The sequence below is a fragment of the Pogoniulus pusillus genome, chromosome 5 (assembly GCF_015220805.1).
Source record: "Pogoniulus pusillus isolate bPogPus1 chromosome 5, bPogPus1.pri, whole genome shotgun sequence".
NCBI classification, from domain to species: Eukaryota; Metazoa; Chordata; class Aves; order Piciformes; family Lybiidae; genus Pogoniulus; species Pogoniulus pusillus.
The window spans coordinates 34,059,220-34,084,263 of record NC_087268.1 but is presented as its reverse complement, the minus strand read 5'-3'; the positions used below and the strand labels follow the sequence as shown (position 1 = coordinate 34,084,263).

At 40.3% G+C, this 25,044-nt stretch overlaps 1 protein-coding gene across 4 annotated transcripts in view; it reads left to right on the top strand.

Annotated features, from left to right (window-relative positions):
• Positions 1–25,044, top strand: part of MYO16 (myosin XVI) — a 438,909-nt gene that overhangs the window by 199,290 nt on the left and 214,575 nt on the right. For all 4 annotated transcript variants that reach the window (XM_064143768.1, XM_064143767.1, XM_064143769.1 and 1 more), the window contains 4 exons: positions 1,858–1,982; positions 6,458–6,583; positions 21,556–21,631; positions 23,182–23,335. In XM_064143768.1, the coding sequence (XP_063999838.1) occupies positions 1,858–1,982; positions 6,458–6,583; positions 21,556–21,631; positions 23,182–23,335 (481 nt within the window). The remainder of the gene's footprint in view (positions 1–1,857; positions 1,983–6,457; positions 6,584–21,555; positions 21,632–23,181; positions 23,336–25,044) is intronic.

The following is a 25,044-nucleotide window of genomic DNA, read 5'->3' as shown; positions in this document are numbered from 1 at the left end:
TATCTGTAAATATCTGAGGAATGAGTGTCAAGTGGATGGGACCAATCTGTTTTTGCTGGTCAGCAGTAATAAGACAAGCAACAGTGGATTCAAACTTGAACATAGAAGGTTTCACTTCAGTATGAGGACAAACTTCTTTACAGTGAGGGTGACGGAGCACTGGAACAGGCTGCCTGGGGGGGTGGTGGAGTCTCCTTCTCTGGAGACCTTGAAAACACACCTGGATGCATCCCTGTGCAGACTACCCGAGGTGATCCTGCTTTGTCATGGGAGTTGAACTCCATAATCTCTGGATCTTCTAATCTACTGTTCTGCAGTTCTGTGGTTCTGTGATTGTGCTCCAGTCTAACAACTGTCTGGCAGTAGGATGTTGGTATATTGTGGTGTATTGGGTGGTTATCTAATTTAAGCTATCAGAGTCATGTTTGTCTGAGTTACGTTTACGTGAACGATCACAAGTTTTAGTCTATATACAGAAAACATCTCATTCTCTCCAACTTGGGTTTAAATTTGTGTTTTACGTTCGGTGTCATTTAGTATCATTTAGGTGACAGATGTGAAAATGGGAGAGTTTTTAAGCCAACAAGACAGTGATCACACTAAACATGTCACTGCTGAACTGAAACTCTTAGAAGTGCTGCAAGCAAATAAATTCAGAACGTAGAACACTGTGTATAGTAGCATGTTAAAGGAAGAAACTGAGATTCTTTGCTATCATGATACAAGTGTCAGGGTCAAATGAAATAACAAACTTAAAATATGCTTTTACCCTGAAATAGGTTTCCATTTTTAAGCAGTGTAAAAACCTGCAAGAATTGTTGAAGATAAAATGTTCAGTTAAATGCACATGAAATTAATTTATTTATTGTTTGTCACTTTTCATCTCACTGGCAAATATGGGAGAAACTAGAAATCATTTATTCATATGGGTTTTGTTATGTCATTTCCAGGACAGAAAGGAAGGGTATTTGTAATCAAATTACATTTTCTATATATGGATGTAAATGACCACATGAAGCTAGGTGCCCTGAAGTTTTGGTTAGGTATTCCAATAAAGCCACAGACAGTTGCTCATTTAACCACTTAGCAATTTTCCTGTACCCTCTGTTTCTAATTTTAAATATTTTCAAACTGGAGACCAAGTCCTCTTTTGGCTATAGATTGCCTCGCTTGTCTTCCTTTTTAAACTGTACTTTGACAACTGTTTCTTTCAGTAGTATATGCTGACACAAACAATCCCACACCCATCATTCCTTTCATCTTCTTCTATTTGTTCTTTTCTCCAGAGCATGTTTTCTCTTGGTTTATAGGGCTTTGCAGTGTCTATGCTCAGCTGGAAAACTAATTCTTGTTAAAAATAATCTAGTTAGTTAAAGAACTGATGAGTTTTAATGTTATTTTCTTCACTTCATAATTTCTCAAGCAGTTGAGCTGACAGATTGGAGGGACTGATCTGGGCACTGTGACGCATACACAAGGGCTGAAAAAGTGCAGCCAAAAATAACTTTAATTAAATAAGACCCAAGCACTTGAGTGCCTTCCTTGAGAGTGTTTAATTTTTTCCCATTCACAGCTATTTCACAATCACAGTGGGTTTAATGATATTACAACTGCTTTACCTACGTGTCCATGTATTTGATATTGCTGATTGACATTAAATCATCCTTCTAGTGACTGACCAACAAAGATAAGAGTAAACTCATTGGCAGATATGTCAATAAACAGGCTCTGTAGATATATACCAAAGCCTAATTAATTGCTGATTAAGGTTTTACAAACTCACAACGTAAAATCATACAACTGTTCTTTATTGATGAATGAAATGGCAGAAAGTTTTAGCCTTATTTCTTGTTCTAGGTGTAGAGCTGAATTCGTTACGCCAAATGAAGATACAAAGACCTATGATAATGCTGACGGATGTCCGACAGCTCATATCAAGTGGAGGAAGTGTGAATCAAAAGAATGATGAAGGAGTTACCCTGGTGAGTGGGAATATGTAATCATCACCCTGTGAATATCCATGTACTGCAATTGTGTACTGGTGAGACTGCAAGGCAATTCTCTAGGAAGGGAAATGAAAATAGGTATGTGTTAACATTATGCATAGTACATATTTTATAACAGGTTAGTGCAAGATCTGTGTCTTAATGACAGATTTCTTACTCTTAGATACTGAATATGCAACACCAAAATTATTAACCAAAACTGTATTGGCACTATAGCTTAGAACTGCAGCAGATATTTATGGTCTATGATATTTTGTCTCAGAGAGTCTGAAACTTCCCTAAGTGATTCCTGTTTTAGGCTCACATCTTCTGGCTAAGCCAGGCTGACAAAGTGTTTTGTGAAGCTATTCCTTCTTCATTCAGTGTAATGAAGCACCCAGCATATCAGTGCATTCCTTCTCCTAGGTTTGCATGTTATTTGTAGTCACTCAGTCTCATTATACTTTTTTCTACTACTGGAACTTCTATCCCTTTGGATTTTTGTTGTTTGTTTGGGTTTTTGGAGGGTTTTGTTTGTTTTTCAGGATTGCTTCTTCATCAGTCAAATAATTTTAAAATTCATGTAATGAAATAATTTTAAAATTAATCCATTTTCCTCTGGATAACATCTCTGAAATGTTCCCTTTGCCTATAAAATCTTCAACGTCATTATTAACCAATAAATAGTCAGCAGCAGCATTAGGATTGTTGACTAACTGTCTAGAAAGCTTTGAGTTTTTTCCTTACAAATACTGTACTAAAATAATTATAAACTCACAAATTACTGAACAATATAATAATTATTAATATTAATATACTTTTTTTTTGCTAAATCACATTGCATGATACTGAATTAATACACTGACACGTTACTATTTAATTTAATATTTTAATACTTGTGGAGTGTTTAGCTGAAAAAAGTGAACAGCCTTATATTTGGGATTGTCTATGCAGAAAGATGTGGTTTTTCAGGTGGCCATCCTAATGCTGTTCACTGTAGTTATACTACTGTATAACTGTTATAGTTATATATATATATATATGAAACTATATATAGAAAGTTATATAATAGTATAACTGTTATGCAGTTATACTACTGTATAACAGTCTAGTTATACACTACACTTTATGTAGTAGGAAGAAACAACACATCATTTAGTTTAGTTAATAAAAACATTAATTTTACTTTCATTTTCTGTTACATTTATGCTAAACTGTTAAATATCATAGTAAAATACAGAGGTGTTTCTACTGTGCTTTACTTGTGTTTCTATCTTAATCTGAATTGTTTTAGTTAAACTGAATTATTAACTTTATATGACCTTTTCTGTAGTTATGTAGTTCAGAAGAGTTTTGGAAGGCATGTCTGGGATGTGTTTAACAGTACTGCAGATACTAGGAGAAAAGCTTTGTGGATAGCTTGGGGTTTTGTTGTTTACTTGGTGGGATGTTGAGAAAGAGGACATTTTTTTTCTTGAACAGTTTTTATTTTGAATTTTGATTTTTTTTAGTAGCCTCACAATAAGTAGTGATAAGACTGGATCATTTTACTTTTGTTTGAGATTTCTATTATGTCAAACTTGTCCAACAAAGTGGTGGGAAATCCAGAATTTTAACTGTGCTGTCTTTATTCATGAGTGTGGAGTCAGCCGATCAGTGGTAGCTGTATGTGTACCAATTGCACTGGCAATAATATTTTTTTGCTCAATATCTAACTATATTGAGAAAATGACAAATTTCTCAGTTGTAAGTAGCTGTGATGGTTTGGGTGTTCCCTGCCCCCCCACACTTTAGAAATCACCCAGACTAGTCTCAGCCAGCTCTGGGAATATAAATCAAGCTATTTATTTACAGCTAGCACAATATACAAGCAGATATTTACAGTGTATACAGTTATAGACAGAAATATACAAGGTAAAAGGGAATACAGAAGCACAACTCCCCTCCCAGAAACCTGAGTCCCCAGGAGGGGCTCTCAGCCACCCCTGCGCCTTCCCCCTGCCCCTCTCAGCCTTACCCCAGTCCTAAAGAAGAATGGAGGTTCGGCCATGAGGTTAAGAAGCAAAGGTGGGTTAGGCCAAATGAAAGATGAGGTTAGGGAGATGCAGCTCAGCCAGCAGCCCAAGGCAGAGTGTGTGACAAAATGTTGAGAGTGTTATCTAATGTTTTCATTTCTTCTTCCCGAACTCCTCAGCGAGACTTCTGAGGGAAGTGGACATCAGCCTTGTTTTCCTTTCACAGCCTGTGATCTAGTTCTTCTCACCAAAACATTCAAGCTAGCATCAAACTAGCACAGTAGCATATGAGACTTGATTTATCTTTGCAGAATATATCTAATTCCATGTGTAGGTTAAGATAAATCAAGGAAAAAAACGATGTCATAAGTGTATATACACATTCTCATAGATTTATAGCACATTTATATGTGCACATGAATGCTAACACAGAATGATAACATGATAAAACTGTTTTGCTAAATTCTCCTGTAATTGCCTACTCCTTTGCCATTTTCTGTCATGTGAGCTTTTAAACTGCTTTTAAATAGCAATTGTGTAATTGATATCTGAGTGGAAAATGTAATTTATTCTGTTAAAAGAGAAAAAAAGGTTGGCACTATATCAGATTATGGGGAAATGTTGAAGTTTTTATGCATTTTAAGTTAGAGCATTTATAGCATACAGCAATCCTGTTCTGCCCCCAGGGCAGAGGTGTTCTGCCCTCTTTCTAGGTGAAGTTTTTTGATGAGCTGTAATGTGTTGCTTCTGTCTGCATCAAACATGTTCATGGAAGAAACTTCATGCATACTCTGCAGGTTCAGCTGGACCAGAAATAGCAAACAAAACAAATTATATTCTGGACTCTGGCTTTGATGTCTTTTATGTTTACAGTGATTTTGAAACTAGTAACAGGTTTATTGCAGGACATTTTTCTTGACATTAGCCATCCATCTCCTTCTTCAGAAAAATAGTCTCTTCAGCTAACGTTACCCCAAGGAGAAAGAAAAAGTCATGTTATTGGGCTACCTGGTTTGGGGATGCAAGTTACCACCTATAATCTCAGTCCTCATCTTGAGCTCTGTTCTTATTGACCATTGTGAGGATTAACTCCTCCCGACCAGAGAGGAGTATTTTGAAGTGCAAATTTTGTTGTCTTTGCTTCTATAAGTGGAGAGAATGTTTGAAGTCATAGCCGAGGGAAAGGCTGCTGAATTGTAATGTGTATCAGTCTTGGCAGGTGAATTATGTGCCTCAGGATGGTTATTCACCATACAGAAGAAACAATTTCTACCAAAATCAGAAAAAAAAAAAAAAAAGATTCCCAGACACAAGTTACTTTATTGCATTTTCCTCTTTTTCACTTGATTGTTACCAGTGTAACTAATTTGTGTTGCCCTTCTGTATCTTTCTCTAGGATCCTTTTCTCTCCTTTTCTCTACACAGGTCCTGTTTGTTATCATGTTGCTTTTACATTCATTTTATACAAGTGCTGTTTGTATTATTTAAATAAGAAATACTATTTTTTCCCAGTGTCATTCTGTGAATGCTTTTTATAGTGGACATGATTGCTGATACAAATGCCAAAGGCATACAGAATCTTGAATAGTAATATATTGAGGAAGTTATTGTCCAGTTTCTCAAAACAGACATTAACAAAGCTCCTTCTCTCCCCTTTTTGCCATTTAATCACTCATGCTGTATTTGCTACTCAGAATGATGAGCCATAAGCAAACACAGCTACATTTGAAGTTGTCCCTGCTTTAGCAGAAAGTTACACTGCTTAACCTCCTGAGGTTCCTGCTGACCTGAGTTTGTGTCATGCTGTTACTGCATTTTCCACCCTCTCTCTTTTCCATTCAGATTCCGAAATGAAGTTTGCTGATAAAGAAAATCAAGTAAAGTTATTGAAATAAATACCATTAAAGTATTTGAATATGTAGGGAAGCAAAGTAAAGAAGCAGAATAAATTCTCTGTCATTCAGTACTGAGATTTTTTTTTTTTTTTGTGGCTGATTTTGTACTGCAAAATCAATGTGCTTGGTTTGGTTATGTGTTAATGAATTCAGTTTGGAGTAAGGTAGTGTCAGCTTACATCTGGGATATTTGAACTATCACATAAGGAAGCTAGATCCAGACTAAGTTGTGTTGAAATGTATGAGTCTACTTGAGCTAATGTAGTTAGTGAATGTGTTTGAAACCGTGTTTGTATGAAATGGCACGAAAAGTATTTAGTAAGACCTGGTTGTTTAGGTAGTTCTTAATAAACTAGCATTCTTTTTTCTTTTTTTTTTTTTTTTTTGGTAGGTTTTGTTTCTAAATGCTAAAAAAGATTGTGCAGTGTTTTTCTAATCTGTTGTTGTATTTGTCTTTATCATGATTTAACCAGTTAGGTCTGTGGGACAGCCAAGATGTGCAATATCATGTCACAGGTTTTTCTTGAGTTCTTTAAACTGCTAAGATACTTTTATATTGCAGCTGCATGTGGCCTGTGCTAATGGATACAAGAATGTTGCTTCCCTGATACTGGATCATGGGGCTGATCTCAATGTAGTGGATAATCAGTACTGGACACCCCTACATTTAGCTGCAAAGTATGGACAGGTAAAGCATGAATTTTTCACCTGCTTCTCTGGTTTTTATGGTGATCTTCTGTAGCAATAGCAAATACTTTCAAGTTAAGAAGACTTAGTCTAATTCTAATGTGAGAAGCTTACACATTCCTGTACTACAGATGGCATCTCAAACATCTGAGATCATTTGAGAATAAACATTGTAAAGCTATCAACCCAGTATAGCTCAAAATCAATCTACCATCAATAGCAATCTACAGTCTACAGCAAAAATAGAATTAAAAGGGAGCCAAAATAAGAACTTTCATCTGTTATTTTCTTATATTCCAATGTCAGACTTAGTTTTAGTTAACATTTTTCTCTGTATATTTCTGTGAATAAATGTACAGGATTCACTTACCACAGCAGTTTCATCCAAAGTTCTCCAGTCAGTCACTGAGTTGTGGAAGGTTTGCTCTGCCTGTGTTTCGATTTCAGTAGGGCAAGGAAACTCCTGCTTAGAACTAAGGTGATTGCAGTGATGTAATCTTGAGCTAGAGCTTACTTACATTTCAGGATGGCTTGCAAATTTAGAGTTTCACAGTATCACCAAGATTGGAAGAGACCTCATAGATCGTGAAGTCTAACCCTCTACCACAGAGCTCAAGGCTAGACCATGGCACCAAGTGCCACGTCCAATCTTGCCTTGAACAGCTCCAGGGACGGCGACTCCACCACCTCCCCGGGCAGCCCATTCCAGTGTCCAATGACTCTCTCGGTGAAGAACTTTCTCCTCACCTCAAGCCTAAATTTCCTCTTAATTAAACTCCGTTAATGTAGTTATACAATGACTGTAAGTCCCTTCTAGTGTGAAGCAAGCCTAAACAGTAGTTTTATTGGAAAGAACTTGAAAGGCTTTGATTGAAAGGACTAGGGAAGAATTTTTCTTTGGCCATATAGGTGTAACACATAGATGTTTGCAACAGTAGCCATGCATGACTTGAAAAACCCTTTTTGTCACAAACTTAGGTATTTCTGAAACACCTGCACTTGAGAAACTTGTTATTGAAAGCGGCTAATAGGAAAACTGTCTTTCTTTTTTGAGTGTTTTAAACACCCTGATTGCTGTTTTGTTAGATGATCCTTTTTATTATCTCTTTTGTTGAACTGTGTCTTCTTTTGTGTCGCAGATGAGAATGACAGTGATTGTTAGCATTCCAGGAGTTTTTGGTGAGAGGCTAGGGCTAGCTATGCTAGATACTGGAAAAGTACTATGAGGACATGTGGAGAAAGGCAAATGAAGTAACAGTGTACACTTTTCTCCTAAAATTTCACCATCCTCACTGTAAAGAACTTCCTTCTAACATCCAGTCTGAATCTCTCCTCTTCCAGTTTAAACCCATTACCCCTCATCCTGTCATTACAAGACCTTGTGAATATTCCCTCTCCAGCCTTCCTGTAGGCCCCCTTCAGATACTGAAAGGCCACTATAAGGTCTCATTGAATCCTTCTCTTCTCCAGACTGAAGAGCCCCAACTCTTGTAGCCTGTTCTCATAGCAGAGCTGCTCCAGCTCTCTGGTCGTCTTTGTGGCCCTCCTCTGGACCTGCTCCAACAGTTCCATGTCCCTCTTGTGTTGGGGGCTCCAGAACTGTACTCCAGGTGAGGTCTGACAAGAGCAGAGTAAAGGGAGAGAAACACCTCCCTTGCCCTGCTGGTCACACTTCTCTTGATACAGCCCAGGACATGGTTGCTGTCTGGGCTGCATGTGCACACTGCTGCTGCATGTTGAGCTTTTGATCAACCCAGACCCCCAGGTCCTTTTCCTCAGGGCTGCTCTCCAGCCATTCTCTATCCAGCCTGTATCTGTGCCTGGGATGGCACTGACCCAGGTGCAGGACCTTACACTTGGCCTTATTGAATGTCTTGAGGTTGGCCTGGACCCACTTCTCCAGCCTGTCCAGGTCCCTCTGGATGTCATCCCTGCTCTCTAGCAAGTTGACTGTGCCACACACCTTGGTGTAGTCTTCAAACTTACTGAGTGTGCACTCGATTCCTCTGTATCACTGACAAAGATGTTAACCAGCACTGGTCCCAGCACTGACCCCTGAAGGACACCACTTGTCACTGGTCTCCAGGTGGACATTGTGCCGTTGATCACCAATCTGCATGCAACCATCCAGCCAACCAATTCTTTATCCAGTGAGTGCTCCACCCACCAAGTCTGTGTTTTCCCAGTTTGGTTTGCAGCCAAAGCTCATGCATATAATCAGTAATTATATTCCATGAATTATAAGGATTGATATTTTTTTGTTAATAAAATGCCTACAAAATATGTAGTAATTCCAATACATTTTTCATTTTCAGAAGCTACTTACCTTAATACAACAGTTGCATAAGTTATACAAATTACACATTTAGGTTCTGAACTATTTTATATTATAAAGCTAACATGTATACAATTTCCATATGATCTTATGAAAACATTTGAATAGTGATATTCTTTTGGGGATACTTATTACGTTGTTTTAGACTGACATCCAGGCTCAGTTGAAGGACCTGAGCTCTACACATGTACAGTTTTACATTTGAAAAGGTGTTAAATAAAAATTAAAAAAAAAAAAAAGCCACAAACAATCCACTCTCCACCCCAAACCAACACCCCCCCCAAAAAAAACCAAACCCAAAATCAAATCAAAACAAACAACAACAAAAATACTAACTAACACCTCCACCCCCCACAATATTTAGCCTATTTATAAGGCCATAACAATAGAGATGGTACTGGAGGAAAAAAAAAAGGTAGTGAGAATAAAATATTTTCCATGTGTACAGGAGGGAACTTTTAGAGTAAAATGAGTGCAAGCTTCTTGTTACAAATCTCCAGTTCTAAAATAATACACACCATAAGAGGATTATGGAAAGCTTATTGCCTTATTGCCTCAACTTCTGTAGTAAATTATATAAGAAATTATTGAAGTGAAATTACATTATGCTGGGTGAGCTAAGCATGTTGAGGGGCTGGAACATGTCCAGAGAAGGGCAGCGGAGCTGGTGAAAGGCCTGGAACACAAATCCTGTGAGGAGAGTCTGAGGGAGCTGGGGTTGTTTAGCCTGGAGAAGAGGAGGCTTAGGGGGGACCTCACTGCTGTCTACAACTACCTGAAGGGAGGTTGTAGCCAGGTGGGGGTTGGTCTCTTTTCCCAGGCAACCAGCAACAGAACAAGGGGACACAGTCTCAAGTTGTGCCATGGGAAGTCTAGGCTGGATGTTAGGAGGAAGTTCTTGGCAGAGAGAGTGATTGGCATTGGAATGGGCTGCCCAGGGAGGTGGTGGAGTCACCGTCCCTGGAGGTGTTGAAGAAAAGCCTGGATGAGGCACTTAGTGCCATGGTCTAGTTGACTGGATAGGGCTGTGTGCTAGGTTGGACTGGCTGATCTTGGAGGTCTCTTCCAACCTGGTTGATTCTATGAGAAGACATCACATCCACACCTTATAATCAAAACCTGGCTTATAGAGGCACCTTAATAATGGTAAAAGCAGCTTTATTTAGGATAGGATACTTCTCAACCAAACGTAGTCAGCTACAGCTTAGTCAAAGCTTTGTTTTGTGTAATGTGAAGAATCACTGCTGGAGTACAACTCAGACAAATATAGGAGGTGCATTTAAAATAGGTGGAATGAATGATTACTTAAAAGTCTGACTTTTCCTGACTACAGAGGTCATGGGCAACTAGCATTTGTTAGAGGTCTAGCTTGAACATTTAAATTTTTTTCAAGAGGAATCCAGACCAAAGTGTGGGGCAGATAGGCCAAAAGATGAATCAGTTGCCTACTGGATGTGTGATGTCTTACAGTCAGTGTAAAGCTACACATAATGAAGCCTGAAGAGGGAATAGATGTAAATATTTACAACAATTTACAGTCTTACCAAAAGCAAAACATATCAGTAGGTTTTGCATTCTTTTGAAACAGGGAATACCTAAGAATTTTAAGTTCATACTTTTAAGTAAGATTATTTGGAGTTTCTAGGACTGATGTAAGTTTTCCTCTGTCACTCTTAGGGCGAAAAACAAGATTTCATTTTTAATGCACATTGAGATTCTAACATTATACCAAAAAAAGATATTATTGAACTATTGCTGTATGTAATAATCTTTGACACATATGCAAATCTGCATCACTGACACACAGATTCCTCTTTAAAATAAGATTATGGAAGTAGCAAAACGAGCCTCAAGAAATCAGAATATGCCAGGGCTGCCTATGTAAATTTAACAGGGACTTTTGGACATATACATTGTTAATACTCTTATTAATGGCAGCTTGAACTCCTTTGTCTTGTTCACACACAGTATGAGGAGAGCTGGTATATATGTGACTGCTGCCTGGGTGGGGCACGTATCTTCACTTGTGTACCACACTGCCCGTGCTGACGCTAATACCAGCTGTGGAAGGGGGACTTTGTGTTTCTCAGGCTGCCCCCTTAATTTGAATTTAGCACATCAATCACTTTGTGAACAGCTAGTAATCTGGCATTGGTAGTGCTGTCCCCACTGGACATCTTCCAGGCGGCTGTGATCAGGAGAGCACACACTCGCCCTCCCTGTGGTGGGAATAGAGTGCAGCTCTGACATTTGCCTTGGGTACTTTGGCTCAGTTCCCAGGCACAAGCTGTTTCTTTGTTGTTTATCACAGAAATGTCACCTTTCAAACCAGCTATCAGGGACATGCAGGTCAGAGCTAACTCCCTAGTAGCTTAAATACTGCCTCTCCCAAAATTTCATCCTTGGGGGATGCTGCCTATACATAAACTGATAAATTGCTAAACAAAAGAAAGCTAGGGTTTAAGTCAGACAACATTCTGGCTCATGTGTATCTTGTTTAGAGCTAGTTTCTGCCAGAAGATTAGTCCTGTTTGTAGAGAGCTGGTTGGAGCAGTCCAAAGAAGAGTCAGTAAAAGCTAACAGCTGAGCAGTGTGGATTGTAAGGGATACTTAAGCTTATTCCATTGTACTTTTCTTACTTAGTGATAGAGATTTAGCCTCTGGCTTTGAGATTTAACAGTTCTATGATGTCAAAAAAGGATAAGGGAATCACTGAGCTGCTGACTGTTCGAGGGCAACTCTTGTATTACCAAGAATTTCTTCCCATTCATAAATAGGAAGTATGCCAAATGAACAATTGTTTGGAGAGCTCAGATGCCTATCTCCCATTTCTTGGCATGTTATACACACCCTGTGCAGTTTTCAAAATGTATGTGTGGCATTGCATTCTGTAAGTATATTCTCCCTTAACATACCTTCAGTGTTCTAGTTTGCTTGGACTGAATCACACTGCTTCGTCTTAGTTCATCCAAACACAGCGGTTCTTTCAGATGGTAGAAGGAACTCTTGTGCTTCTTGCACAGTTTCTTGCTATGTAATCTCATTGTTACCAAAACACTATAGTCATTTGACTCAACTATAAATTGCAGTTTCATTTTATTTTAAGTGCATACTGACCTTGAAGTAGAAGGAAAAAAAAATCCAGATCAATCATTAAATTATCCTTCATTGAATTAAATTATACTTCATTAAATTCATTAAAAATTGGTCATTATTTGAACTCGTTATTCAAAAGGATATTTAATCTCATTCAAGTTTGACCATTGCTATAGCAGATCCTTGGATGCAGTTTCTGAACTATTGCAAATACATTCCACAACTATTTTAGTGAGAAAAGCCAAAATAGGGTGCTTGCTTACCATTTCAAAAAAGAATATTGTCTAGTCACTCAGAGAATATGTGTTTTTTCCTGTCCAGCAGCTGGAAACTTTCATTTATGGTTAGGAAATCCTCTAGAAAATGTTTTATCCAGACATTTCTCACCCTCCTTTACTCTTTTTGTTCATCTTTGGCATATGTGATTTCACTCAGGTAGAAGAGCAGCATTTCCCTTCTGATCAAATTACACTGATTTTCCTCAAGCAGAGAGACCACTTTGGGATTTCTGCCTGTGATATCTTTCTTTCACTTTCAGTATATTCAAAAGGTTTCTGTAAACTGTTCAAATGCTAATTGTGGCTAGAGAATGCTAAGGCAAGAGAAGCTAGACTCATGCAAAGCCAAATGATAAGAAATTATGTTTAGAAGTTTGAGCTTCATATAAAGTACAAAATTGCTAAAAAATTGTCAGAGTTTACATGCATCTTTTTAAAGCCAAGATGTTCACTGAGTACACTCTATGGTTACTTGGCTAGTGCAGGATCTCAGTGATCGATATGAATTTAATTATCTTTGAAATATCAGTTATGGTGACATAGAATCATAGAACTGTTAAGGTTGGAAGAGTCCTTTGAGATCAGCAAGTCCAACCACTCACCTAGAGCTCACTGTTTCACCACTGCTGCTATACTACCACTAAACTATGCCCCAAAGTACCACATCTGCATATCTTTTAAATACTTCCAGGAATCGTGACTCCACCACCTCCCTGAGCAGCCTATTCAAATGCCTGATAATCTTTTATGTGAAAAGTTTTCCTAATATGCAATCTGGACCTCCCTTGGCACCACTTGAGGTTGTAAAATATAATTATCCTTCTGCAGAATATATATAATATATGAAAAAGAAGTTTAATTAAGAGTGTTCAGAGACAAGCTTTGAGAAGTGCTAGATTTATGACCCTCACTGTAGTATTAATATATAACTTGTAGGAACATAGATCATAAGCATCTTTAGTCATCAGATCACATAGTATTTTTATTCCTGATTTATTTTGCATTTTTTTCTTTGTCTAATTTCCTGGTGGACTGAAAAATGGAAAAGTTAGGTTATTTAACACATACTCAGACAAATGAAAATAGCATTAGGCTGTGCTTCTTTACTTGAACTATTACATAGAGTTAAAAGGCCATAGAGATTAAATGTGCTGACTGCAGAAAGGTAGTGGTGGCACTTGGGAAACCTCTGTTCCATTTCAAGGTCTGTGTATGAACAGACAGAATCTTTATGGTTTATTCTTCCTTATTTGTCCCATTGTCTCCAATGTCTTCCATTCTTGTTTTTATTGTTACCTTATTGTCCCATTTATTTGCCTGGCTTCAGGTCCTTTCCTTATGCATCTTATACTAGTCCTAATTTCCCCAGCTTGTGCCCCCTCTCCTCTCCCTGGTTCTCATCCAAGCATTCTCTTTTCTCTACTTTGGGTTCATGCCAGTTTTCCTGCCCTTCTGCTACCCCTTTCCCCCATTTGCTCACAATCCCAGTCGCCCTTGTTCAATCGCAATGTTTCTCCCTTAGCATGTAACTTCTTTCATTTCCTGCTTAGTCTGTCTCTACCTACATCCTAGCTCCTGGCCATTTCTTTCTTCCTCAACTACTTAGATGATGGAATGAGTGTACACTCAGCAAGTTTGATGGTGATACAAAACTGAGAGGAGCTGCCAACACATCAGAAGTCTGTGCTGCAATTAAACAAGCCCTGGACAGGCTGGAGGGATGGGCAGAGGTGAACCTCATGAAGTTCAACACTGGCAAATGTAGTGTCCTGCACCTCTGGAGGAACAACCCCATACAGCATTATATGTTAGTGGTCAACCTGCTGGAAAGCAGCTCTGCAGAGAAGCATCTGGGAGTACTGGTGGACAACAAATACACCATGAGGCAGCAAAATGCCCTCATGGTCAAAAGGGCCAACAGTATTCTGGGATGCATTATGAAGAGTGTGGCCAGCAGGTCAAGGGAGGCTCTTCTCTGCCCTGGTGAGGCCACACCAGGAATACTGTGTCCAATTCTGGGCTTCCCACTTCAAGAAGGACAGAAAACTGCTGGAGAGAGTCCAGTGGAGGGCCATGAGGATGATTAGGGAACTGAAGCATCTCTTCATCTCTTATGAGGAAAGGCTGAGAGACCTGGGTCTCTTCAGCCTGGAAAAGACTGAGAGGAGATCTTGTTGATGCATATAAATACTTAAAGGATGGAGGTCATGAGAGTGGGGCTGTGTTCTTTCCTGTGGTGCCCTGCTATAGGATAGTGGGCAGCAGGTGTGAAACAGAACACAAGAGGTTTCTTGAACTTAATTTACTTTGAGGATGATGGGGAACTGGAACAGGCTAATCAGAAAGTTTGTGGCGTCTCCTTCTCTGGGGACTTTCAAAACCTGTCTGAACATGTCTGTGCAACACAATCTAGGCATATCTGCTTTAGCAGGGAGGTTGGACTAGATGATCTCTAGAGGTTCTTTCCAATCCCCTGCCATTCTGTGACTCTTCCCTTTCACTTCATTTATTTCATGCTGTTAGTTGCAAAGTTCAGTATTTTCATCCGTGCTCTGTTCTATTTTTTCCCTTTACACTCTTTCGACCCTGCTGCTCGTTTCATTCCCACAACCTATTTGTTTCTTCTATGTTCCACTTTGCTGACCACAGGTGGTTTTGGTCCCTAATTTTCTGAACCCAAATGGAAAAAATAGACCTTTCTCATCTATATTGTAATAAGAAGGGAGATCTTTAATGAGTTTCAGATATCGTTTCCTGTCTGTAGAGCAGTAGTGTGGATAAGATTTACAGCAGCAGAGAAAATGCTCTTAGCCTCTGAGAAATTTTGCTCTTTTTTTTTAGGAGGGACAGTCTTCTCAGTCTTCCTAGGCATTCTATTATGTAATGGAGAACAAATAGATGATCTTCAAAACTGAATTCACAGTAACACTAAAAGTTTAATAATTAACTCCTTAAGAGTCACTTTCTTGAGATTTGTATATTTTTGTTTCACTCCCCAGTAGGTTAAGGTCCCTGACCTACACTTTTCTTCTTAATGCCTTTGATGCTTAATAAAGTGCCTATTAACAACCCATTCCATTACTTAAATAGTCTCCAGTGTTATTCTAAGAAGCTTTATTTCTTCAGGACATACCTGATCTTACTTATTCCATCTGCTGAATATGTGACTAGCATGAAGGTAGAGCACTTCTGTCACAGAAGCTAAGTAATGATAATAATATCTATAATGGTAATAACAAAAATTCAAACTACTTGTCTGATATTAATTTATTTAGTTATGTATTTATTTATATTTCAAATCTTTTAAATACCCAAGTAGATGTTTATAAACAGAGCCACTGATACTGGTTAAACTAACATATATGCCTACAGTGGACCATACTAACCAAGATGGCTTCTTTGATTTATCCATTGTGATCAAAAAAACTATCTTGTAAGCATTTTGTGATTGATTTTCACAAAGGTTTGAAATTTGGTTAAGTTTTGGTAGTTTTCCAACCAAGCAACAAAAGGAATGTTTTCAGCCTACAGATTTTTTTCTGCCTAATACAATCTTCAGATCATATGAAAATTGGAGGTCAAGCAATAGATTTTTATACCCTCTGCTCCTACAAGTGATTAAATATTTTTTAAATTAATTTTTCTGCCTAATTTAGGAAAAAAAAATCATAAGCACTCTTGGGAAGCAATACCAGCAAACTGCCTAACAGAAGATGCACAATGGGTTAAACATGCATTTTTCCAACCCAGTGAAGTTTAGCCCTTATGAGCATTTGAAAACAAGTTAATATGATTGTGGATGTAGGGCGTCTTAGTGCTGAGGAGTGCAGATTGTAGTGGTATAACCAGTGGTACTTCATATGCTCTGCCTAGGGGTTATGTTGTGTTTAGTGGATAAACACCTTAGATGTTAAAACACTACTTGAGGATGTCACAGTGTTTCACACGTTATTATGACACAGATGGCCCAAAGTAATACTGATTTTGATCTAAGGTTGTTGATCCACTAGTTTCCTATTATATGGTTTTGTCTCACTGTGGATGAGAATGTACTGGGGATCATATCCAGGGAAACTGAAGTGGGATCCTAAGAAGTTGCAGCAGGTGGAAGAAAACTGCAAGACAGCGAGTAGGCCTTAGGCGAAGTGAAATGTGAAAATGATGTCAAGGAGGAAAAGAAAAATAGCATTGTCTTCCCCTACAAAAAAAAGGGATAAGAGCAGGAATAAAAGGTTAGAAGGAAACAAGGTGGGGACATAAATGAAAGGAACTGGGAGTCTTAGGTACAAAGTGCAGATAAAAAGAACTTGAAGAATAAGAGAAGATGAGGGAATGAACAAAAGGTTAATGATAAACCAGGTACTTATGGATGGTAAGAAATAGCCAGTGTTGAATTGGAAAGAGAGGAGTGGAGAAAAATGTTGGTTTTGACAGGGGAGAAAAGTGAAATACTGAAGGAATTTACTGTTGAGAGTTTATGCAAATTGGATAATACATATTCATTGCTGTGCAAAATAGCACACCAAGACATTTGCATGAAACTTTCACCTTAAGCAGGTGTGTCTCAAGTAGTAAGGTAAAGGGAATATAGGATCTGAGGTACAGGCACAGAAGCTTGGATAAATAGAGTTCAACCAAATCCATCAACTTGCTAGCACAGATCTAGCATCTTTTGCATAGCTTCAGAGGAAAATAAATGACCAGACAGGAGAGGAGGACATTTCTCAGGAGCACTGATTCTACTGCCTTGTTAATTCAGTACCAGTAAAAGTAATATGGTCTGACAGCAGTCTGGAGGTGCCTTTTGCATCCTCAAGTGCATACGGAGGTTCTTGAGGAATTTCTGTTGCTCCTTTATGCCCCCATTTCTGTATCAGGTTTGGTTGAGCTGCACTTAATTCCCCCCAGAGCATCTACAGTCCGGGGACAGAGTGGCTGGAGAGCAGCCAGGCAGAGAGAGACCTGGGAGTACTGGTAGATAATAGGCTGAACATGAGCCAGCAGTGTGCCTAGGTGGCCAGGAAAGTGAATGGCATCCTTGCCTGTACCAGGAACAGTGTGACCAGCAGGACAAGGGAGGTTACTCTGCCCCTGTAATCAGCACTGATCAGGGCATACCTTGCGTACTGTGTCCAGTTGGGGCTACTCAATTGAAGAGGGATGTTGAGGTGCTGGAACGTGTCCAGAGAAGGGCAACAAAGCTGGTGAAAGGCCTGGAACACAAATCCTATGAGGAGAGGCTGAGGGAGCTGAGGTTGTTTAGCCTGGAGAAGAGGAGGCTCAGGGGGGACCTCACTGCTGTCTACAACTACCTGAAGGGAGGCTGCAGCCAGGTGGGGGTTGGTCTCTTCTCCCATGCAACCAGCAACAGAACAAGGGGACACAGTCTCAAGTTGTGCCAGGGAAGTATATGCTGGATGTTAGGCAGTTCTTGGCAGAGAGAGTGATTTCCCATTGGAATGGGCTGCCCAGGGAGGTGGTGGAGGTGTTCAAGCAAAGCCTGGATGAGGCACTTAGTGCCATGGTGTAGTTGACTGGCTAGGGCTGGGTGCTAGGTTGGACTGGATGATCTTGGAGGTATCTTCCAACCTGTTGATTCTATAATCTTTCTAGTGCTGTGCTTTGCTGTAGCTGGCTGCTGATAACACATCACTGTTTTGGCTATTGCTAAACAAGCATCCAACATTTCTCCACCTCAAGAGTATGCTGAGGGATCTCTTGGGAGGGGTCATAGCAAGGCCAGCTAACCTGAACTGACCAAAGGGGTATTCCATGCCATATGATGTCAGCTTAGATATATAAGCTAAATGATTGAAGGAAGTGTGGAGATATTTATCCATGGCATCTGTCCTCCAGAGGAGGACATGTTAGAATACCTGTGTTAGAATACCCTGATTCCTGGGAGACACAGAAGGTCATCTGCTGATGAGAAGTAGAGCATAACATCTCTCTCTGCTCTTGCTTCTCTGCATAGTCTTTGCTTGTGCTTTGTATTATTAAATTGCTTCTACCTTATTACCAGCCTGTTGTTACATTTTACCCTCTAAGAAGGGAAGCAATAGAGTGGCTTTGGTGGGCATTTGGCTTTCAACCAGGGCCAAACCACCACAATTTCTTACCCTGCAATTGCAATCACTTACTTGTGGCAACAGGACTTAGGCTGTCAGCTGGCCAACAGTGGTGCCAGAGGTTTATGAAAACAGTACTAGGCTTTCTCAGCTAATATTTACTGTGTGGTAAAACAGCCCCTTGACATAAGAAATTTGAATTTGAAGGCTTTATAATGTGCATGCAGATGTAAATTTATTTATCACTGGATCACAGGATGTTAGGAGTTGGAAGGGACCCAAGGATGTCATCGAGTCCAACCCCCCTGCCAGAGCAGGACAATACTGTCTAAGGCAGATCACAGAGGAACATGTCCAGATCTTTTATTGCCTTATGACTCTGTATTTTCAGTACTGCACTCCATTTTTCTTTATATTTAAAGAACAGTTCAACTTCAGTACTCCCCTGTACAGTCTGTTTTTTCTGTTAATCTGTGTATGTTTTTCTAGCTACTTAGATCACAAATGTTGCTCCCATTAATGTAAGTTGCACTTCATTTCCTTGTAATATTTCCTTTGAAGATTAAAACTCATGCTCACAGTAGGCAGGCTGCATTTGGTGTTTTGGAAAAAAAAATACATACCATACCTTTGGGCTGGAAGGGACCCTGAAAGGTCATCTAGTCCAGCCACCCTGCAGGGAGCAGTGACATGCTCCACTAGATCAGGTTGCTCAGAGCATTGTCAGGCCTGAAACTGAAATACCCTTGCATAGTGGTAATTTTCTGTAATTATTCTATGAATATTTCTACTATTAGGCACATCTCTGAAGATTTTTTTTTTAAATACTCCATCTAAAACATAGTGAAGCTTAAACTAACACAGAGAGTTTCATGTATCCAAAAGCAGGTAATTTACCTGAGTATAGAATCATAGAATCCACCAGGTTGGAAGAGACCTCCAAGATCATCCAGTCCAACCTAGCACCCAGCCCTAGCCACTCAACTAGACCATGGCACTAAGTGCCTCATCCAGGCTTTTCTTGAACACCTCCAGGCACGGTGCCTCCACCACCTCCCTGGGCAGCCCATTCCAATGCCAATCACTCTCTCTGTCAAGAACTTCCTCCTAACATCCAGCCTATACCTACCCCGGCACAACTTGAGACTGTCCCACCTTGTTCTGTTCCTGGTTGCCTGGGAGTAACTTCATCTTGGTGATGTGCATCAAGGATTCCAAGCTGGAGATATTCTTTGGCAGTAGGAAGCATTGATATGAAACCATGGAATTTCTTGTGGCATAACATTACTTTGCCATGTCTTTATCATGACTTTATTATGATTTTTTTTTTGCTGGCTGGAAAATCAATGATGCCTTGTATGAAATAGATCTAAATACAAATGAAAACGTGAGGCTCCAGGGAGTTACAAAAACATGTCACAGAGATCACTGCAAGTGTTCTTATTTGTTGGGGAAGGGAAATTCATTGATGTGAGATGATATTTTCCAAAACTAACATTGTTTATTAAATTTGCTTTTCAGAACTCTCACCACCCCTGGCCACTAATTTTAAAAATATTTCAGTTCTTACACGGTTATGGAAACATTCTATGGATAATATCTACATCTGATATAACCAGCAAAATAGATAAACATTAACTGAACTGGAAGAGACTATTCCTGCAGTCAATATGCCGCTTGCCCAGTAGATGTGCTCAAGCTCTTTCTGCTCTGTGGCAGAAGGCAGTGGAGAATTACAAAGAGGCACTTAAGCATTTACTCACAAATTATTATTATTACCCACTTGTAGGGGTTAGCCACAGTCCAGACAGTGCCCAAATACTTCCAGGGAACTCTGTCTTTTTGAGCACTAAGGCTTGAATCTTCCTGGCTTCTGGGGACAGGATGCAGACAATCTCTGACCTTGTCTCCTGGCTTCTTCTGGACGATCTGTGTATATGTCCAGGAATTCTAGGCAGGGCCTTCAGGTGCAGAAGCAGATGTGGTGCAGTCTCAGCACGATGTCACGCTGGCCACACAGGCCGATTGCATGCAGACATCCAGGGTCTGCTCCTGGTAACTGGCACCAGTGGAGTTTACCAGGCAAGCAGTAAGGCAGTGTGCAAGAGCAGCAGGGCTGGGCACAGCAGAGAGAGCAGGCAAAGAGCAGGGAAGCAAAGCAGGGAAGCAAAAGCAGGTTGTTCACCTGCCTATCTCCTTTTGTCAGTGTGGGCCGAGATTAATTGCCCTTTGGACACAGAACAGCCAATCAGGATGGCAGTTAGCCAAACCTTACCACATTAGGCAAAGCCACAGGCTCACTTTTCCCTAATTTGGGAAAAGCAGAGGCCTTGCACTAGGGAGGCACAAGCTAAGTGTGTGTACCTTACACCACAGGACCCTGGGCAGGCCAGACTCAGTGGCTCCAGGTATTTTTGTGTCAATTTCCCATGCTTGCCTCTCTGGTGGAGCAGAAAAACCTGCCTAGGCAAGGCAGGACATGTATAAGCCTATTTTAGGCCTATCGGGCCGACCACATTATTAAATAGAAAATATAAATCATCTGTGGATAGGTTATGGAGGTGGTGCTTTGTGGATTTTGTTGAAGAAGAACCAAAATTTTCTCCTACTTGTGAATTTGCTGTCCCTGATAAATCCCTCAGAATATTCCAGGCTGCTCTTCCCAGTTGGTTGCAGGGAGACAGAGGAAGGGAGAAAAGAGACTGATTTGGCTTTGCTGCCCACTTATAAAGAGATAACAGAATTATGGGATTGAATAATAAAATTACAGTTTCTGGAGTTCATCTCCTGGACCTTTCTGGACCTCCTAGAGGACTCAACTCTGTGGCCTTCTTGAGGGCAACTAGCACAAACCACTGCAACTAGGCATAAAGAAATATTTGTGATCTAAGTCATAATGGAGGGTTATTTTTTTTTGCTTACTGATGCAGATTTGTTTACACATGTAAGAAGGGAAGGAGACTCTGGAGGTGGAGTTGTACTGAGAGTACACTGAAATCATATGAGAACTGTGTTTTATTCTTCTACTTGTGATTTGTGCAAATGTGTGCAGTATCTTCAGAAGGTTGGATTTTGCTACCTCTGTTTTGTTACATGATTTCAGCTAGTGCAGGAATGACTGAATGAACTAATGGCAGGCATACTTCCACTGTCCTGCTTCTGACATCTCAAACACCTCTGGTTTTACCCATTTTAGGCCAACCTTGTGAAGCTGCTCTTGGTGCATCGGGCAAATCCCAATCTTCTTAACTGCAATAATGAAAAGCCTTCAGGTAGGTGAAAATCATGCTTATTATGCATGTACTAGTTACTGTGATACTGTTTTCTTTCCTTTTGGCTTTCTTAGCTATACTCACAGAGGCACATGTATATGTGCATTCATATAGTTTACACGCTCTACAGAATTATAGACTATAGTGGGTTGGAAGTGACTTCAGATCATTGTCAGTAATACTGGATACCAGTGTAGAAAAGAAGAAATATGTGAGTTGTTCATATGCCTAGGATAAAATGAGGAAGGAACCCAGTACTGTAGGCATCCTGGCCTGCATCAGGAACAGTGGCCAGTAGGACAAGGGAGGTTATTCTTCCCCTGTACTCAGCACTGGTCAGGCCACACCTTGAGTACTGTGTCCAGTTCTGGGCCCCTCAATTCAAGAAGGATGTTGAGGTGCTGGAACATGTCCAGAGAAGGGCAACCAAGCTGGTGAGGGGCCTGGAGCACAATTCCTATGAGGAGAGGTTGAGGGAGCTGGGCCTGTTTAGCCTGGAGAAGAGGAGGCTCAGGGGTGATCATATTACTGTCTACAACTACCTGAAGGGGCATTGTAGCCAGGTGAGGGGTGGCCTCTTCTCCCAGGCAACCAGCAACAGAACAAGGGGACACAGTCTCAAGTTGTGCCAGGGTAGGTATAGACTGGATATTAGGAAGAAGTTCTTCCCAGAGAGAGTGATTGGCATTGGAATGGGCTGCCCAGGGAGGTGGTGGAGTCACCATCCCTGGAGATGTTCAAGAAAAGACTGGATGAGGCACTTGGTGCCATGGTCTAGTTGACTGGATAGGGCTGGGTGCTAGGTTGGACTGGATGATCTTGGAGGTCTCTTCCAACCTGGTTGATTCTATGATTCTATGAAATACTGTCAGGTTATGCTTCAAATAATGTATCACCTACGAATACATTCACAGGGAACTCCATGGTATTTAACCTCAGAAAAGGTGTTTGAGGTTAGGTACGTGCCTGCTTGTATTTGCATAAAAGGCTGTGGACCAAACCAAGATCATCTAGCTGTACAGCTAGATAACCCCACTTGGAGGGTTGTTGAGTTACCTTTGTTTCTGGCCTGCAAACAAAAGTGATTTCACCACTCCTGTATGTGCAAGACACATAGGTGTAGTTTGTAGAAATGTAAAAGGGTTGAAAAAGATGTAAGTACATGTTCTTGTTGAAACACTGAATTGAAAACTGTTGTATTGTTTTCCTAAAGTCCTATGAATTATTGAATACTACTTGTTTCACTACACAGTGACAATGGTTTTCCTATACCAGTCCTTCCTGGGGTGTATGTGCTTCACCATGGCTCCTCCATGTACCACACAGTAAATAGTTTTGGGGGTTTGCAAATGGCAACTTAATTCCATGCTGAATTTACTTTGCCTTTGATTTTGCAATAATTTAAAGTATTATTGTACGATCAATATCTGACTTGTTATTTTCATTTTATCTAACTGGATGCTTAATCTTCATCTTAATCTGATTTAGAGATTTGAATTTAAAAGAGCTTTCCTCACTTTGTCTGGTATCTTGGTGTTCTAATGTCTTAGATGTTGCAGCTTCTGAGTTTATTGAGGAAATGCTTCTGAAGGCTGAAATTGTTTGGGAGGAAAAAATGAAAGATCCTTCAGCTGTTTCAACTTTATCTCAAGAAGAGCCATATGAAGAGATCATCCATGATCTGCCCACAGTTTCCAATAAACTGTAAGTGTTTCTGTTGTTAAAGAGTGATGCACTGGGGCCAGACTGTCATTTGAACTGTATTTGTCAATGTGGGAATCCTGTCTATGTGTAAATGAGGATATTCAAACCCCATATGGGCATGGTCCTGGGCACCCTCAGTAGAATGGGGAAGAAAACAGGACAAACAGGGCAAAAGAGGCTCAGCTTGGAAATTTAATGTATTGTCAGTTGATATAAATATTTGAGTGCCAATATCAGGAAACAAAATAAAAAAATCACCAAGGAAACATTTAAAACACCTTTCCTCTGTCTTTCTAAAGCTTAGTTTCATTCTAGTCATTTCTTGTTATTGGTGCAAGATACACTTAGCTCCTTCAGTGAGGTATGGGTGCACAGGGCAAGGCTGTGGTTATTTCTCTCTGCCACTCCTTCCTGCTTGGAATCATAGAATCAATCAGGTTGGAAGAGACCTCCAAGATCATCCAGTCCAACCTAGCACCCAGCCCTAGCCAGTCAACTAGACCATGGCACTAAGTGCGTCATCCATCTTTGTTGCCCTTCTCTGTACACATAGCAGTACTTCAACATCTCTCTTGAATTGAGGAGCCCAGAACTGGACACAGTGCTCAAGGTGTGGCCTGACCATTGCTAAGTACAGGGGCAGAATCAATTCTTGTGCTTCAGCATGGGTCTTCTGCAGTTGCATTACCTTCATGGGTATCTGCTCCAGTGTAGATCCTCCAAGGACCACAGTCCTTTCAGGGAAATATATGTTCTGATGTGACCTGCAGTCCTTCCTGGGGTGTACGTGCTCCACCATGGCTCCTCCATGTGCCACACAGTAAAAGAGCAAGAAGGAAGCAGCAGCAGCAAGGGGAAATAACTAATGTTCCATCAGGAAAAGGAGCACTCCTCTGTTTTGGTTGTCCCTCTTTGTTTTCTAAGTCTTTTTATTTCCATTTTATTTATTCTTGCAGTATTTTCTGCTGTTTCTTAAATAGGCATCACTGATATGGCCAATAGGCTCAGCTGTGTCCTGTGGTAGGTCCATTGTGGAGTTGGCTAAAACTAGTTGTGTCCAGCATGGGACAGTATGTGGCCTTTTCCCACAGACACCCCACCATGCTGTCCTACTGCTGCCAAAATCTTGCAAAATCTTACTGGTACAGTAATTTGCAGGACATGCACTTTGATCACTGCATTATATAAATTTTAGCAGCATCTCATTAAATGCATTTGGAGATGTGTTTGTCATGTACCATTAATTAATGTGTTGCCTCTCTTCTCATATCAGACACCATTTTGTAATGTAATTGTGATGGTTTGGGTGTTACCTGCCCCCACACACTTTAGAAATCACCCAGAATAGACTCAGCTGGCTCTGGAAAGTGAATGAAGCTTATTATTTACAGCTTAGCAGAATATACAACAGATATTTACAGTACATACAGTTATATACAGAAATAGACAAGGTAAAAGGGAATACAGAAACACAACAGCCCTCCCAGAAACCTGAGTCCCCAGGAGGGGCTCCCAACCCCCTTTCCACCTTCTCTCACCCCTCGACCTTACCCCAGTCCCAAGGAAGAATGGAGGTTCGGCCAGGGGGTTAGGAAGCAAAGTGGATTAATCAGAGAAACGGCAGAGAGGCTGGGGAGAAATGCAGCTCAGCCAGTTCCCCCAACAGAAGCAACTCCCTTATCTATGTTTGGATTCTTGTTATGCCTCTG